The sequence below is a fragment of the Anser cygnoides genome, chromosome 2 (genome assembly GCF_040182565.1).
Source record: "Anser cygnoides isolate HZ-2024a breed goose chromosome 2, Taihu_goose_T2T_genome, whole genome shotgun sequence".
Classification (NCBI taxonomy): Eukaryota; Metazoa; Chordata; class Aves; order Anseriformes; family Anatidae; genus Anser; species Anser cygnoides.
Window position 1 is genome coordinate 3,737,712 of NC_089874.1, and position 18,379 is coordinate 3,756,090.

An 18,379-nucleotide genomic window follows, 5' to 3' on the forward strand; every position below is an offset into this window, starting at 1 on the left:
GCACAAATTTCATGAAATTTGTTCCCACCACTACCGCTGCAGTATCATCTGGTTGTGACAAGCCCAAATCAAACCACTGCCCTGGGCTGGAAACTGCACTGGATGATGTCCTATGCCATTATATGCCATTACATGTCTGGCATTGCCAGACAGTTGCAGGATATTCCAGCGCTCAACCCTACGCTTGCAGTAATATACTTACAATGCAGGAATCATTTAACAACTCTTTACCATGGCAAAAGAACTGTAATGTTTTTGTAATTGCATGATTATTACCTCCATATATGAGTCTTAAAAAAAAAATAATAAAAAAAAATCACATCCGGCCACCTAGTTCTTGCAGTGGTGTTGCATTCTTTGTGGTGGTTTTGGGGATCACACATGGTACTGATGCTTCTACTGGCACAGATGTTCCCAATGGTCTCTCTTTTTGAGAGTGATTTGGTCTGATTTTGTATGAAATTGTCATGCCTAATTTGCCACGCCTCCTTACTAGCTCACTGCCTCTGTCTCAGCCTTTCTTCCTACATTGCCTCTGTCTGTGTCTTCTTCAGGACTGAGAAAAATGAGTTAAAATATCAGGTGGAACATCTTAAGACATGATTTCTTCACAATGGTTTTATTGCTTGTTTTCAGCAGTGTCAACCACAGAGAAGAACCTCCTCTGAAGCAAGGAGATTAACCAATACAAAGGAAAAAAAAATAGCCAATTTATTGCATATGTACAGAGTCAGAACAAAATAAATAACATCAGGCAAAAGGCCATGAAACAAGGCAGAGATTTCACCTGTGCTGAGCAAGCAGGCCTGGTCTCACTGGCATGGAGAATACATCACAAGCACCTAGGTACATAACAATCCACAGAGACGTGGCTTAACAGTGATTCTCTGTTCACAGCCAGTTTTCATCGCTCTTTGCTGTCAAAGCCTATTTACAGGAGGGCAGAGCAGAGGTGCTTACAGTTTGAGTGAGAAGAGTCAGTTGGCACCAGCTACTGAGCAAGAACAGCCTGAGCTGCGTTTGAAACAGAGTATGAAAAATACACTCTTGAATTCAAAAGTGCCTTTTTAAACTTAATTTATCATCCACAGAGTATCAAAAGTGTTTTTTTTAAATCTGCTATTCAGATTTCCTCTATGTACAAGATTACAATATCCACAAAACTAGGGTGTAAAACACCAAGTTCTCTGCTGATGCCAATCTGTGTGTCCCAAAGGCTTGGCCCTCAGAACCGAAATGGGCATTATTTCCATTAGAGACCTGTTACGGATTTTCCAGTCCCAATGACTATCTTCTTCCCCGTGACTTCACAGTATGCTAGAAATAACTAGGGTTTCAAACCCAGGGCTCTTCAATACATAATGCAACACCATGCAAACAAACAAGGACTTGGGACTTTCAGACAGTAGGGGGTGGAAGAGGTTGTCCATTGGCCCAGGAAAGACATGGTTTGTAACTTTACAGATCTCTGAAGGAAATAAGATCAGTCACTGTAATTATATCTCATCAGGCTGGTATGTAAATAGTGGGTTTGGCAACTGGGTGAAAAGTTGACTGTCTGAAAGAAAATGGATAGAAATCTACTCTGCTCTGGATTTGGGGACGTCTGACTCCAAGTACCAGTCCCAGACTTCATTCTTTTCCCTGTTACACCAGTTTATATCCAGAATGATACCATCAGAGTCATTCCAGATTGATATGGGTATGTACGAGGCCAAGAGCTCCACCTCCTACTCATCGACGGTCATCTACAATCAGGAGGCATTAGGGTCCTGTAAGCACTGGTCCGTGAAAAGTGCAAAGTTGCATTGTGAGTTGGGGAGCTCAGGACTGTGGTCCTTGTCCCCAAGTCTGGCACATTCGTCCTGGTGCAGAGATGCCATGGGAGGCCAGGACACAGCGGAGAAAGGGTATGTTTTACACGGGCTGTGGTGGTACACCTAGATTCCTCTTCCATATGGGGGGCTTCTCAGGCTCCTTGCTTCTGGTGTCACATGCAGTCCCAGAGAGCATTAATCAAACCAGGTGCAAACGTGACAGAATAAAATGAGCTTTGCTATGGCACATACTGGCACATCCAAGTTTGAGGGACTTCCTTCTAGTCTGAAAATATCACATATTTCCTGCAGAAACCCAATGGTTTCTGCCTTGTTTGAACACTACAGTGATGGCAGAAGGAATGCAGGCAGAGGGTTCCCACAAAAAGCTGCTAACCCCTGCAACAGAGCCAAGCGACATTCACTCCTGAGCTTTCTTTGTAACTTCATTTTGCTTTTTAAAATCCAACAGGATTTTTTCTAATCAGAAACGAACAAACAAACAAAAAAATCAGATGTTTCATCTCCTGGTCTTGCTTGGGATCCCTTTTTTCTTTCAAAACTGCAGTAACAATGCTGCTGCACATAGTTCTGTTTTTAAAACATAATTTCAAGTTAATGCCCTGAAATTCTGCCACAGCCTAGAATTTCTTTACTGCTCTTTTTCAAGCCCTAAATGTGGTCATAGTCTCATTTCTAGCTGCTTATAAGAGGGCCACCGAGCCATATAGGTCCCAGCTGAATAGAAATATCTAGTCTAATGTTAGCATTGAACTTTGTACCTCTAGACCTTAAGAAAATAATTTAATTTTTATAATTTAATTGTTCCATACATATTAATAATTAAGAGTTTAATCACTGAAACCTTGAGTGACTAATTAACAGGATTGGATTTGATCTCTCACTGGCATAAAATGGGAGTAAACAATTCCAGGCTGAAGATAAAGGATTTCTTCTAAAGGCAAATTCCAGTTTCAAGCTTGTGTAAATCAGGAGTCACTGCAGGGAACTGATGGATGCATGTGGGATCAGAATTTGGCCTGATTTCTGTAAGGAGTTTCAGAGTCCAACTTCAAGATCCTCAAACACGTCAAAAAGCTTAACGTGTCCAGTTATACCTCCTCAACGTCTTTTGTACTGAAGTAACTCTTGCATTCACCGGAGTTGTTCCTGTCTTACCCCAAGTTAAAGAGGTCAGACTTGTGCTTTGTGACAAACAGCAGTAGCTCTGAGCACAGCGTCGTGTATTCTGCATTGCTTTAGCACGACGCGGTTTGGGTTGTCATTTGGGGTTGCAGTGAGGTCCTTGAACTCTATGTTATTGACGCGTCGGGTGAAAAAAAAATTCAGAGCAGGGAGGCCAAGTTATCCAGCCAAATTCCTGCACTAAGTCACCTAAACAAGGGCCCGATCCGAAAGCCAGAGCAGGCATGAGAAACATTTTTTCCATCAGTCGATTGCTCATATCCCCAGAGAGAAAAGCTCTGATTTCATCCCCGGCTCCCCTGTTCTCCTGAAATACGGGGCCAGCACAGCCGGGCTGGCAGCTCTGCCCTGTCTGCATCCCCGGGATTGCCATGCCTGTCACAGCAGGTATTCACCACAGCCATTTCAACCCTTCAACACCCCTGACAGCATAATGGCAATGCCGTTGGATTTTCAGTGATTAAGTAATTGCAAGCAGGATGCCTGGGAGCACTGTTGCTGGCATGTTAATGTAGCTAATTTCTGAAGGAGCTCCTCGGTTTAGGTTGCGGCCTATCTTCAGGCTGGCGGTGCAGCTCAGGGGCTGCAGAGGGGCCTGTTGCATGGATAAGCGGCCAATTTTTTCCCCTGTTACGTTTCTAAAAGGCAAGTCTATTCCTGCTGCCTTTGGCACGTGGTTGACGCTGGCACAGGTAAGCACAGGGCTGAAACTCACCCTGCTTGAGGCTCCCAGGCAGGGACCTTCTCCCACAGCAGAGCTGCCTGAGACAGATGGGACACGTTTCCCTCACATCTCAGGCCGGAGGCTGCTGCCAGTGGTGCTCCACTTGTGCTCAACAGCTTTGGGCTTAAAGTCCCTGCTCTGCTTGGCTGGGACCTGGGATTCAGGTTCACACCTTAGGCACTGACAGGATTAGGCAGCTCTCCTCTGCAGCCCACCAAGTTTGCTGGGCATTGAGAGCAACCACCATGACAGACGATGGGGGCATGATTTTGAAGCCTGAGGACTCAGGTCGTTCCCAGACTGACCCTGCTCCCAAACTCTGAACCAGTTTACAACATCAGGAAACATTTTACAGAAAGTGTGGAAACTTGGAAACCGAACGAGAGCTTTCTCCACTTCTGGGCATCCCAGCAGCTGGCCCTTCGTGTGGTGAAGTGCAGAGCTGGGTCAAATCCCTGCTTTGAACCACACATGGGAGAACTGGTCGTGCTCATGGGACTTCTCCAGCAGGTTTTGTGAGTCCTGATCCAGGTCTGACTGCACTCACCACAGCAGCACCGGTTCCAAACACAAATTCCCTGCCTCTGAAAGCTTCAGGGGGATTTCAGTGGGTACCTTGCTCCTCGGGGTGTCAGGCCATAAGGGCTTTGGTGCAAGCAACATGAGGGAATTTTAAACACCCTCTTGGTTTTTCTGGATTTGGGGAATTAGACAACTGCTAAGAGGATTTTAAAGACCTCATGGCACATCAGTGTTGGATCCTGGCTGCTAATGATATGGTTTCAGTGCAGCATAGCCATAACAAGGATGACTTGTACCTGTCTAGCCTGCAGTTTAATTCCAGGAGCATGGAGGTCAGTGTGACTATCTTCACAAATATCTACCTATTCTCTTAGTTTTTTTTTTTTTTTTTTTTTTTTTTCAGGCTGGATAGCCATGGTTACACTGTGATAGCATCCGAGCTAGCTTGCTGGAAACCCGTGAGTACATGTCCACCCTTCAGAGCAGTTGTATCACACTCGTGCCCCTTACTAACTTCGTCCCTCTCTGGTGCCCTCAGTCCCATATGCGGAGAAATATTTTGGCAGCATCCAGCTCAGATGATAAGTATGGCTCCAGGGAGGGGTATGCAGTGGAACAACAGCTCCTCAGAACTGAGAAAGGAATGGGATGTCCTGGTCTGCAGCTCTCCTCCTGGGCTTGGTGTGGTTTGTTGGCAGCGAATCGGAGATGTTTCAAGCAAGCAAGCAGACAAGCAAAAAAACCTCAAACCCATTAAATTAAAGAAGTTTCCCTTCAATGAACTACAACTTAATTTTGAAGAAAGTCCAGTTGCTGTTAGTACCTGGTGGAAAAGTTGAGATCTTGGATTTTCCACCCCCAGTGTAAAACTGATATAACACCAAATCAAAAGCAATCGAGTGGGACACAACCATGAGCATCTGCTATTTTCTATGTTTGGGTTTGTGGGATTGCCTCAAATGCAGGGCCTGGGAGTTTGAGCTGTATGTGATTCCCCATGAGCTGCCAGCTTGGCATGTCTGAGTGGGATTTGGTTTCACCTTTCTCCTTATCCCCTCCATCAAGAAAAGAAAAGAAAAAAAAAACTATTCCATTGGTTTTAGCAGGCTGTATGTACATTCCTCAAATAGGGATTGCCCCAATATGGAAGCTAATAGACCTTCAAAAAAAGATGTAAAATGCACATGCACATCTTAAAGATCTAACGGTGCCTTCATCACAGGATGAAAGCTCCCTGCAAAAGCTGAAGAAGAAATCAATTTAATAGCTCCTTCGCTCCTTCCTGACTCCTGGAGTGCCAGTTACGTGCTGAGCCAACCTTGTTTTGATGAAAGCAATTTTGCTTGCTGCTGTGAAGCTAATTTTTTCATCTGGAGAGTGGCTCCTTATGGCAGGTCTGATTCAATTAAGGATTACAGGGTTCTACATCTCCTTTCCCTGGCAGTGTGTGCTAAGCAAGTGCAAACGAATTACAGACCAATTGCTTTCCCCTGATCCCTAATGATGCTGGGTGCAGTAATGCACCAAGATCGATGGGCGAACTTAAAAAGAATGAAAAACACAGCCGTTCTCCGCTTTTGGCATCTGTACCTGGTTTTTATACATGCAAATCGAGTTTCCTGTCCATTGAAAACAACCAAACAAGACACAATGCCATGAACGCAGTGCAGAGAAGGACATTTGTGCTGCTCCTTCTCAGCGAGCTGTTTTTCCAGAGGGCACCCAACGGTGCTTGGAAACCTTTTGCTAACAAAGATGGCGAGCAATTAGCAGAACTCGCTCCAACATCGGGACATCCTCCAAGGGGCTTTCCTGGTGCTGCAGCTTTTTCTTTGCACAGGTAAAACACAGGGCAGGGGCCGTGCGCTGGCCTCTCCCCTTCCTGCTCATGTTCCTCCTGTCCTTTCTTGCTGTCTTCGACTCTCTGGTGCCTTATCACCACCTCATAGCTGGGCTTTTGGCACATTCAGAAGTTTTTTTAATTTATTTTCTTTTTTCACCTCTTGCCTCCCTCTCTCCTTTACTGGCTCATTTTTGTAATCTTTTAAAAAGTGCAATTTATCTGTTTCAGAGATGCCGGTTCTGGTAAAGCCACCAAGGACTCAGGCTCTCCCCTCCCTTTTCCCCCTTACTTCAGTATTTATAATAGGATCTCCCAGGCTCTCCTCAAGTGACAGGGACCTTTACTCGTAGTTATCAGCCCCCGAGGGCACCAACTCAGAGTGTAAGGTCTGAAAAGAGGGAGAGGAACAGTATTTCTCTGCCTCTTAGCTTGTCTGATCTTGTTCTGGATGCCAGTGGCTTTTTCCAGTATTTTGTCTTCTGTTGGCTCATGCGGAGCACGTCATTTCACAAGGGTTTGTCAATGTGTTGCTGGTTCCTGGGGATCCTTCTCTCCCTTGGATGCTCAGTACTTGGAGAGCCTCTCCCCGTCACACCAGAGAGAATTCGGCCTGGAAGCTGGAGCACCGGCGTGTCTTTGGCGAGCACTTGGTCAGCATGGAGATCTGGGTGCTGAAGTTGGTGCCATTGCTGCCTAAGGAAGGGTGGTGATACTTCATGTCTGAGCCCAGGAACCGCTCCAGGTGCCACCTCCGCCACTTTCGCTTGAGCTCAGCTTGGACCTAGGTGGTGGAAAGACACACACGTCAGCAGAAGACAGAGTTTACTATTGCTCTTGTTTGTGTGAGCAGCAATGGGCAACCCACATACTTAGAGGCCAAGAATTATTTTATACAGGTCACTAAACTCAACCTGGTAAGAACTGTTAGCCACTTAGAGGAGAGGTGACACTCCAGTCGATAAACTAACAGTGCAGAAATACCTGAGCTTCAGCAGAAAGGCCAGCAGAAAGTTGCTTATCTGACAAGGTGAAGGTGTTAGACTACTTAACTTCAATGGAAACATATTCTATACTTTGTGTGCAATTAGGATTTCTTTTTACTGCCCTGTTTTTGTCCAAATACAACTGATTTAACTACAGCTTGTTTGTAAAGCCGTCAATACAGCTGCACTTTTTTGACAGAAGCTCCTTGTTCCTGCTCAGAGAGTTTACACACGTCATCCAGTCTGCACTGTTCAGATTCAAATCCTGAACAAATCTGGCAACCGTCCCTGTCCCCTCTTGCAGGCTTCCAGTGCAAAGTTTTGGATGAATTAGATGAAATAGCTGTGTCTGAGGGTTTCTGGGATCAGCAAGCACAGGAAGTGTACAACAACACAGATACAAACCCCAGGACTGGAAATGTGGAAAACTCAAGATCAATTCCTCTAAGGCGGAATCATGTTCACCTGGCATTGACCTGTGCATAACAAGTCACATCGATCCTATTTGGGTTTTGGATCGTTAATAGGTTTGTGTGGCACTGCCCTGCTCCGAGCAGGCTTACCAGCAAAGGTCTCTGCTGGAACTGCATGCCACTGTGTGATGCACACATGGCATCAGCATGGCTGAGAGAAGTATCAGAGCTGTAAGAGAGCAAGTTGTGATTCTGGACACTCTTCCTCTCCCCAGGAAGCTGGAACACAACCCAGATCACAGCTGTTTCTTGTCAGTTTATTGAGCTGAACGTGCTGCAGCTGACAACAGCAGCTCCAAGCTCTCAGCTGCTCACACCTACTTGGTAGACTTTGCGGTTTGGGTTTGCTCAGTCTCTGCTGAATTTCTTACAGGCAGATGGGGCGTGGTACAAAAATATCAGTGGTAACAAGCCTCCATCCTGGCAGTGGGCCTGATTCTGTGGAGGTTTCCTTGAGAGGGGAAGCATGAGTAGGACTCAGAAGATGGGCTTTATCACCTGCTGAAGGTGATCCCTTCAGATCAGGGTTTATACAAGGTTATTTGAGAGTTTTGCTGATGCTGTCTCTTGAGTAAAGGAAAGACTTCAGTAGCAGCAATACTAAAGTACCCATTAAAGTCCTAAAATGTTTATTAATTGTGCTGGAAACCATCTGCCAAATGGTTGAGTTGTTTTTGTGGGGTGAACCATTTGACTTGGAAGCTTTCCCCCGATGTGGTAATATCAGAAAGGGGACACTCCTCAATCTGCTCTCTGCAAGCATTCAATTTGCCTCAGCATTCAATTTGCAAACATTAACCAAAGAACATTGTTGATCTTACCTCCCCATTGAGGAAACAGTACAGAACCGCCACCACAAATCCCTAGGGGAAAGGAGAGAATAGGCTTTTAGCATCTCACAGCTTATGCTCCTCAAGACCGCAACTCAACCTCACTCCAGCCCTGGAGAAAGGCACTATTGAGGTGCCCCTTAGAAACCACTTGGTTGCATCTTCCCTATAAAAGGAGCAGGGGAAGATTGATTAGGGTACATTGAAGCAGATGCATGGCTGTGAGTCCAAAGCTTGCTCCAGACTGATGTTTAAAGCCATCATCAGTCCACTCAGCTGTAAGCGGAGCACTTGGTCACTCCGACTTGGATGTTAAAGGCAACTGGATGGATACCAGAGCCAGCTTGCTTCTCACAGCTAAAACTGGGGAGATCTAACCATGCTCACTAGTGTGTTGTCAAGGTCAGAAATATCTTAGGCAGAGAATAGGGCTAAACTGTTCCTTTCCCATCACCCCTATATTTTGAGAATCTCACCTTTCACTGAAAAAATTCTCTCCAGCCCTTATGCTTGCAGACACTAAAGACAGGAATTGAGAACAGGTCCATCTAACTCTCAGAGATGCCAGATGTGAAGTGATGATGTAGGCAGGGATGTTAACAAATATACTGAGTTAACATCTAAGCACACCTCTGACATGTGTATGGTACACGGTGAGGGATTCTGCTTGGAGGCTGTGCCAAAGTGGCTAGAGCCGACTAATGGATGGGTACAAATGTACTAATAAGTTTTTTTTGTTGTTGTTGTTTTTTTTTTTTTTTTTTTTTTTTCCTCCATGGAACAGCAAGGCCAAGGTTAACGGACCAGCTCTGGAAGTGACTGAAGTGAAGTGTGTGAGAAGGTCTACAAAGAAAACTCTATCAGGGTTTCCTCAAGATTAATGCATCCTCCTGTGGAACCTGCCTCCTGCACCTGCCCCTTGCCTTGGGCAGGATCTAGAGGCAAGACTTTGTTTGCTAACAGAAGAGATGGTGCACGAAAGTCAGCTTGTTGAAGACAGAGTAGGATGCCATTAATGACAAGAAAGAAACTCTTGCTGAAGGGCGTTTATCTCATCTTACTTTGCTAATGATGCATAAACAGAATGGAGGTGTTTGATTTTCTCTGCTAAGTACACCCCCCTTCCAAAAAACAAACAAACAAAAACAACAACAGGGAACTAGCTTATAAAGATCTATTTTCTTTCCAGGTGCCTAAAATGAGGAGAGAGAATCTCCTCCTGGAATTTCAGGAGGCAAAATATAACATTGTCTTCCATCCCTGCCAAGCAGGAGTGAGTAGCTTTTTCCCCAAAGGCATAAGAACTGCATTGGGTATGTCCAGGGAAAACCCAGCTCAGATGTTTGTTTATTCCTGCGATGGATGCGGTGACTAACTGATGGTCCAAAGGGTGACTTACCTGGAACGACCCAACCACGAGCTCAAAGACCAGCTTAACTTCTGCTTTGAAATTGTCAGGGAAGAAAGCAAACATGATGTAGTGAATGCCAAAGAGAGGGATCAGCAGCAAGGTGGACTTAGCCAGTCTCCTGTTGGAAAGACAAACATGAGTCATAAGGGGAGAGGGAAGAGCAGCTAAAGGGTAAGCTGATGAGAAATCCTGCAGCTGAGCCTTATGCAACCCTGAAACTTTAATTTGCTGCTGTACATATTTGCCGATTGCCAGGATCATGATGTTGTCACCCGCATCACACACGTTAAATGACTTTGTTTGTCATTAGGCGATGTGATACAGGCCATTTACCCTGAGGTCCTGGGAACATCCAGGTTTTCAACGGCAGCCTCGAGAGAGCAATGTCAGGATGTTGCCCTCACCCACTGGGCAGAATTGTCTGGGATATAGCAAAATGAGGGAGCTGAGATTAGCTCCTCACAGCTTAACGTCCCTAAGGTCCCCCTGACAACCTGGGCTGGGATGTGATGAAATGTGGAACCAGAGCCTCAGCTGCGCACAGTTGCTCTACGCCAGTTCACACAAGCCAAGGACTGTGCTGGACACATTTCCACATGCTTACTTTCCTTCTCATTAACAGCTCTCAAAGAAATACACATCTTTGGCTGAAGCAGAGTGATCAGCCCTAGATCATTTCTTCTTGGCCTGCAGACTGCAGATGGCTGGTGATTTCAGACGTGGTGACAAATTAAAATGTGATGTCTTTATTCCCAGTAACTTCAATGGAGGTATTTCTTCCCCCCTCCTCTCTTCTTCCCCTCCCATCAGAGATCTTTTTTCATCTCTACAAGCTAAATCACCATCTAGCGCTGTCTTTGTTTGCTTAGGATTTCTGAAAATTACAGCTTCTGGGAGAGAAATGGTATGTTTAGCTCAGAATAATGACAGGCTATCGCACAATGAATGTCTCCAAAGGAGGGGGATGAGCAGTATTAGTGCTTAATGGCATCAGGCTGGGTAATCAGTGGTCTAATTAGGAAGAGATGATAATTTATTAAATCTAATCATTATTAGAATCTAGCTGACAAAAAAAATAAGGATTTAAGAAATTAAGAATTTAAGGATGCTTAAGGTGGTTTTGGCTCCCTTGGTCACCCACATCCTCCAGCATCTTCCTCTCCCAGAGACTTCTGGAGGAATTGAAGGTAAGGCTAAGATGATGGAAATACTTGTTCTTCCATCTGCAAACCCTTCACCTCCCAAGTCCCAAAAGGCTCAGTCCCCTCAGATCATCTTCATTTGTTTTCCATCTGTATAAGCCCACTGGGAAGGCTGCTGTGCCAGCATTATGCAGATGATGTTCATCACTGTATCTCTCAGCAGACATTTCCAGCTTTCCCTGGGCCTGGCCCAAAGACAGTTTGATGTTAAAGCTCTGGTTGGAGGCTGTGGTTCTCCAAGGAAAACCTGCTGGCTGCAACTCATTCCAGGCAACATCAGTGCCTGCAGGAAGCTGGGGAACTTTCCAGGAATGTGCCTTTTTCTCACCCCATCCCTCACTAGCAGGCACATCCCTGCTCATAGTGAGTGGATTCAAAATCAGAGTTTTTGTGGATGTCTTGCTCTGCCAGAGGATGTCCTGTCCCCAGGAAAGCAAGGACTGTCACTGTCATCACTGACCATCAGAGTACCATGTTCCTTGCTGTAAGAAGCAACTCCCTCCAGTGTGACACACATTACTATGATCCAGCCCTAATTACCCCCAGTGCCTGACAAATCAGAAAGAAACTAATTTTCTAAGCAAATCACAATTAGCTATCAATACTGGCTTTGCAGAGATCTCTCCTCTCCAGTCTTTCAGGAACAAGTCAAGCTAAAGGAATCTGAAGTGATGCCACCTTCACCTACCCTATTTGTAGGGGAGCTGTTTACAATCTCCAGTGGATTAAAATTTTGTCTTATCATTTCAGACAATGTTGGGGTTTCAGGTACGGCTTTTTTTCCCACCTGCTGAACTCTAGCATTGAACAGGGCCTATATACCTGTACACTTAGGAGCTCCCTCCTCCAGTTTGCACAGCACCTCAAACCAGTCTCTTGCTTCCAGCACTGAGCTTCCCCAAAATACCGCGTGATGTTTTGTCTCTTCTGTCATCTTCAAGGCAAGCTCCCTCTTGTCTGGCCTCATGATATTAAAAAGATCTCCCTGAAAACCACAACAAGGAAAACTGTTGTCCCTAGTCATGGTGTAATTTCTCTGAAGAAGCTGACTGTGCAGGAGACAGAACTGCTTGAGAGGTTGTCTCAAGTTTGTTAATGTTACCTGCTGGAAACCATGGCTTCTCAAAAAAATTAACTTCCACTCCTGGCACAGGGTGCATGTCTTATACCTTTCATCTCTGACAGATATACATGCTGACAGGTAATTTAGGAAAAACACGTTTCCACTAGCCTGCACTGAACCTACTCCTCCCACTGGGAGTGGTAAGAGTGAACCAACATTTTAGTCATGTTCCTGAACGCATAATGGAAAGTTGCCCAGAAAACTTTGATGGTAATATTGATCTATGAACATGCACAGAATAGAAAGAGATGAATTTTGCTCAACCTTTCTTTTGCAGAAAACAAGATGTTTTCTTCTATTTCCCTGAAATATTGCTGTCCTGTACTTGCACAAGTCTCTGTCATTTGCAGAAAGCTGTTATGGGAGACTTGTTTTCACAGTCTCTGATACATTAAAGCCCAGCTCAGTGTCTGTGGCATTAATGAGTGAGTCAGCAGCATACCTGAATTTCCAGCCTGCAGCTAAACTGAAACTGGTTGGAGTTGAACAATACAATCAACATATCAACATTTTTTTAAAAATAAACAATATAAAATAAACAAGAGAAGGAGGGAGAAATTCAAATGAGAGATTTCTGATCTTGTTAGTTTAAAACATATTCATCCCAGGTTTGGCAGGAGGAACCAGCACTTATGATTAGCAACAGGTTTTGGTAAGCTCTCTTGGGTCCTGCAGGCCAAACCCCCTGAAGCAAGCAGCAGCATTTCAGATAATAGGGGTATGACATATAAAAGGATCCAGACTGCAGATTACATGCCGGATGGCATTCATAAAAGGATCTGGACCCCAGACGTGCCTAGCTGTCACTGTATAAAGGTACAAGTCTTCCATAATTCCTGCGCCCTAGATGCCAGGCATAGGCAAGTATATCAAATGTCCTAAGGCCTTTCATACGGCTTGGACACCTATATGTGAGCAACTGATTCATGCCCTAATGGAGCTGAGATGCTTTTCCAGGCAGAGGAGGAAGGTGAGGAACTGAAGACATGAAGATCATTCATACTTCAGCAATTGGTTCCTGTCTGGCAGGCCAGTGAGGGGAAGTCTGAGTTATTTACTGCCATGTCATGCTAGGCTTGTTTACCAGGCAATGAGAGATTTACTGGCAGCTCACACTTCACTGGAAAATGTGTAGAAAAAAGCCCTGAACTCAAAGCTCAGCATGACCTGCTAGGTAATCTGGGCATAACCCTTCTGATGCTTGTTGGCTGCACTTCTGCAGAGATGAATGGGAGCCAACTGCTCCAGGCTGCTGCATAGTACTAGAACATATTTCAATATGCTGATTTAATCTATCTACCTGGCTGAAGCTGTTGCAGTCCTGGAGGCAGGACGATACAATGCCCAACTGGAAATACATAAAGAGACGTGATAGAAAGCAGGGGGCCTGGTAATGTTGGCGTGTTATGACGATGAAAAAAGAAATAATTGGTTTTGGCTGCTGAAGGAAGAAGCTAAGGTGAAATACTGGAATTTCCCTTCATAAATTTGAGAATCTCTAGAAGGAGATGAAATACATAATTTACCATCACTAGAGAGAAAGACTCAGTATTGTGGTTGGTCGATATTTAAGAACCATATTGATATTAAGTCTTCCATCTTGCAGAAGGATGAACTGAATTCAGATTCTTCAACGTACACAGCTCCCTCCAACGACAAAGAAGATTTTATGAGCAGTGACCAGGTAGACACTGTACTTTTTAATTTTCATTTACTTTCTAGAAATCCTTTAATAAATATCCAGGATATTTAAAATGCTAAGCCAGGACAGTGGCAGGAGACAAAAATGAGATGAAGTCTGAACTTTTATTTTATTTGTTTTGAGGTCATAAGAAATCCATACAGATAGACTGATTTCTTACAGACTTAAAGTGCTGCACCTAAGACCAGTCTTGCACATGGAGACAGATGCCGATCTCACTTGCTGTTCATTACAAAAAGCCCCATTAAGGTCAATCTTTTATCCCTGAGATAAAAGTGCTACACTAAACAAAACTTCTAAAATGATGTGACTTCTCAACATTGAAGAGAAATGGGAACATTAGGGATGGATTAATTCAGTCTGGTTCAGGGGTCTTTCTTAGGATAGGGAAAATTTGTGATATATTCTACTGAATGTATGGATTTTCTGGATCTTTCTTTGAAAAAAGTGTGCTGAGGGTAACTATTTCAGATAAAAAAGCACCTGTACTGTAGATGGCTACTCTTTGTTCTCCATCAGGATCCCTTGACCTTCAGAATCCGATATTGAATATACAACGAAAAAAGCCTTTTTGTTTCATGATCATTGCTGTTGCTCTTGTGCCCAGACATTTAGGCAGATGTCCCATTTCCTGATTTCTGATCATCTTTAGTCAATTAACAGTTACAAGATTCTGATGAGTAAAATGCAGACAGATGTAATACTTCAATTAAGACCCAAATAGGTTTTGCAAAACCATGCAGTAATGTTGAAAAAGTCTAGGACTTACGAATATTGGCTGGTTTCATTGTGTCCAACGTCTGGGGAATGCAACTTCTGCACTAAGATACGGATGATGCAAATGAAGAGAATGAAGTTCACCTGTTGGAATGGGGAGAAAGGAAACAGGAAAAGAAGTAAGAATTATGCTCCTGCAGTATTATTCTCCAGTGAAAAGAGATGATCATTAAAGGGGATTCCTTTCACTGCAATATTTTTGCCATGGAGCAAGCCGTTGTTAAAAAGCCATGAGCAGAGAACCCCACTCTAGGAGCACATAGTTAACCGACATAGGATGGCAGCCATCTTGGGCCTGACATCAGCCTGCTTGGGACTTTGTGTCATACATCCCAAGTATGATGATGTCAAACCCATAGAGCACAGCTATGCACGACGTCCTGCTGCGCGGGGGAGTGCCGACGACAGGGTGGGAAAAGAGCCTTGGGAGTTAGCGGAGCGACGGACGTCAAAGCCCTCAGGAGACGGTGACATGGGACCGGCTGCTGAGCATGTCAAAGACTGAGGCGGTAAGCCAAAGAAACCAAAACAAAACACAAAGCAGTATCCACTTAAGCAGGCCTCTTCTCAATGCTACTGGGCATTTCTTCTCTGGAGAGAAGTTAGAGACCTTGTATAGCAAGGGACATACCTCACCAACACAGTGGTGGAAAACTTTATCTTCTACAAGGTTAGACCACACAAATCCAGCTAATACATAGCTCTTAGATAGTGCTTTTCACTTAAAAATCTCAAACTGGTCCATTAACATACTCAAGCAATGCTAATCTTACTTTATAGACAAGGTGTAGAGCTAGTAGATGGCATGAGTCGAATGAAGATCTACTTGCTTCTAAAGTCCTATCCCTTGAACCATGCTGTTGTTCATGCAATATATACAACAGAAAAAAGTGATGATGGATTTCTGTGGACTTAGTTTAGTTTTAGTTTAGGAAACAACCTCTTTCTTTATTTTCCATGTTTAGTGAAGGCACATATAATTCTGATTTTTAGAGATTTAAAGGCTGGAAAGGATTGTGTTAACCAGCCAATCTGATTTTCTGCAAAAAACAAATTACAACATTTCCCCTAGCAATTCCTACATTTATCTCATCAACAGGTGAATGAAGTAGATTAAAGCACATCTCTCATTTAGACAATCACTCTTTTTTAGAAGGCTATGAGTGAATGAAATTAATTGTATTTCTTTGTTATGATGCACTGCTTAATGATTCTTTATCTATCCCATGCCATTTATTATAGTTTCTGTTCATATTTATTTGCTTATGAAATGGTTTGCATCTGACATGATGGCAAGTAAAATTTATCGGTTCAAAACAGAATTACCTAGATCAATTACTCTAATGAACATTGATAGCACACAAGTTGCAGCACTGCAGGTAGGATTGGAGCTGCTTGCCAGTTTCCTGTCATATATTAAATATTGACTGTGTTGGCTTGTTGTGGCTAAGAGTAAACATGGACAAAGAAATAGGGCAGTTGTAAGCAGGTGGGGTGCGACTTAAAGGTTTAGTATGGCCTTAGCATTGCATGGTAGAAGATACGGCTATCAGGAAACTGGAGAAGTTGTTCAGCATATTTTTCAACCTAGAATTCAATTAAAGGCACTTGACCCAATCCCAGTGCTTAATATCTTTAGGTTGGACAGATTTTTCTAACTTTTAACTTAAATATGTATTTCTTCCTTCAGTTGAGGTCTATGTTTTATTCCAGTTGACATGCAGAAAATGCTGCATTCCTCCCTGCAGAAACATGCTATTCATCAGATAGCTGTTATCATGGCCTTCCTTTGTGACAGATTTATATGATATCTGCAAAAGTAAAATCAGAAATTGCTGAGTAGATTTTGTTTGGTAATGAGGAAATGATTTACTGACAAAAAGAAAACATAGAATCATTGATCCTAGGAGAATAGGGTGTGTTTCTTTACCAAAAGGTTATCTTGGGAAAGGGAAGATACTATTTTATCTTTTTGTGGTGACACAAATATTTTGAGACATGTCATTAAGTATTTTATTTCTTTTCAGTAAGGTGAATAGAGTAAGAAGTAATTATTCAAACTATTTCAGTTTGGAATCTCTGTATGACGAATGCTACAGAAAAGGTCTCTGTGCAGTGCACGTAATATATGTGGAATAAAAAGAATGTAAGCCTAAGAAAAGATTTCAGTTTAAAAAGAGACACATCTAGTTTGATTTCTGTTGTACTCTTTTCCTTCCCTTCCCACACATTTTTCTTGATTTGATAAAACTCAAAGCTAAGTTTAACTCAAGTTCATTTGATTTCAAGTTTTGGCTTGATACCTAACAGAGGAAACACATAATATTCAACAAGGATGGAAGTACTCAAAGTTCCTTAGAAGTGTCATGGTTTCTGTGGTCAGAACTGATCGTATCCAGAGAAGCAGGGAGTGAGGCATTTTTGCTGATCTGTATGGAAACTAGCCAAGCTTCTCAAGAACTTTAAAAACACATAGCTGGAATCCAACTTTGTATTGGATGCTATAACAAGAGGCAAATACCTGGAGGAATTCATCTAACTTCTTTTTAGCTAGGTAGAAATTTAGGGTAGGACTCATCCCATATTACTTTATAGCGTCGACACCTACAACTGAACAAGTCACCCTGGGCTCTGCATATGGTGAGCTCAGAGAACAAAAACATTAATGGCAAAATTCATCTGATCTAATTTAGACATACATTGATTCGTTACACAAAACGAGTCTTTCTGGGTCTTTAAGCACATTCCTTGATCTCCTCTCCTGCAAATTCCCATGGCTACTGCACCAGAATGCCCAGAGCAACAAGATGAGATGGAGCTGGTCTGAGTTAAATGAGCTCCACTTTGGATGCCCCAACACTCAAGCTCTTCCTGCAGTCAATGGTTAATGGTAAAGATGTTTATCCAAAAGGTGAGCTTCCTTATCCCAAGACAGATATTCAATATACATCACAGTGTCAGTGCCTTTTCTGTGGATTTTTACAGAACACTTCTCAATAAGTTTCCACCCCCCACACTTAGTATTAAAAATTTCTTTGCAGAATGTGCTGATACTTTACCAAAATAGACACCAAAATAGGAGTTTTAATGATCCACCAGAACGGGGATTCTATTATTTCCTCCCAGCACCTAAAAGAAAAAAAATCAGACTTAAAATGTCAAGAAAAGCAAACAGGCAGCTGTGCAACCTTCTCAGGTAATTTGTTTCCCTAAATGCTAAAGTTGGCTATGACAGGTTATATGAAAAGCACTAAACCTGGCATGCATGATCTGGGAAGGGTTGACAACTTACTTTGCAGTGGCTTTGGGCACCGGTAGGTAGCATTTGCCCAGATATAATGCTGTGAGAACTTCACTCCTTGGTAATGGAATGGGCTGGAAGATGTTATGCTGGGGTGATAGTGGGGGAGGGTGGAGATTTGCTTAACTTCTCCTACACTGAGGTTTCCTTCAAGGAAGCGTTACCAAAATCACAGATTAGTAAGGCCTCTAATGCTATCCACCATCATGGATGGGGATTTCCTTAAGCACCGAGTAATCAGCACCATCAGAAAAAATAAAATAAAAATCCCCTTCTGAAAAAGATGACAGAAGGCATATGGTGGGATTAGTCTGACTAAATCTAGCTGGCTGCATCTGAGCTATGGATCTAGTCAGACATGTCCATAAGATCCAGGGTGCGATTTACCTCCTCCTGAATCAAAATGGTCTGCAAACCACACCACTCACCTAGGTCATCTGGAACTGTATTTAAAGCCAACAAGGA

At 43.4% G+C, this 18,379-nt stretch overlaps 1 protein-coding gene across 1 annotated transcript in view; it reads right to left on the bottom strand.

The window, feature by feature from the left end:
* Positions 1-603: 603 nt before the first annotated feature.
* VIPR1 (vasoactive intestinal peptide receptor 1) overlaps positions 604-18,379 on the bottom strand; it is a 114,978-nt gene continuing 97,202 nt past the window's right edge. Inside the window, exons 9-13 of the mRNA XM_048062361.2 lie at positions 17,673-17,742; positions 14,606-14,697; positions 9,798-9,927; positions 8,390-8,431; positions 604-6,893 (exon numbers count right to left, since the gene is read on the bottom strand). Coding sequence (XP_047918318.1) covers positions 6,702-6,893; positions 8,390-8,431; positions 9,798-9,927; positions 14,606-14,697; positions 17,673-17,742 — 526 coding nt within the window. The 3' untranslated portion in view covers positions 604-6,701. The remainder of the gene's footprint in view (positions 6,894-8,389; positions 8,432-9,797; positions 9,928-14,605; positions 14,698-17,672; positions 17,743-18,379) is intronic.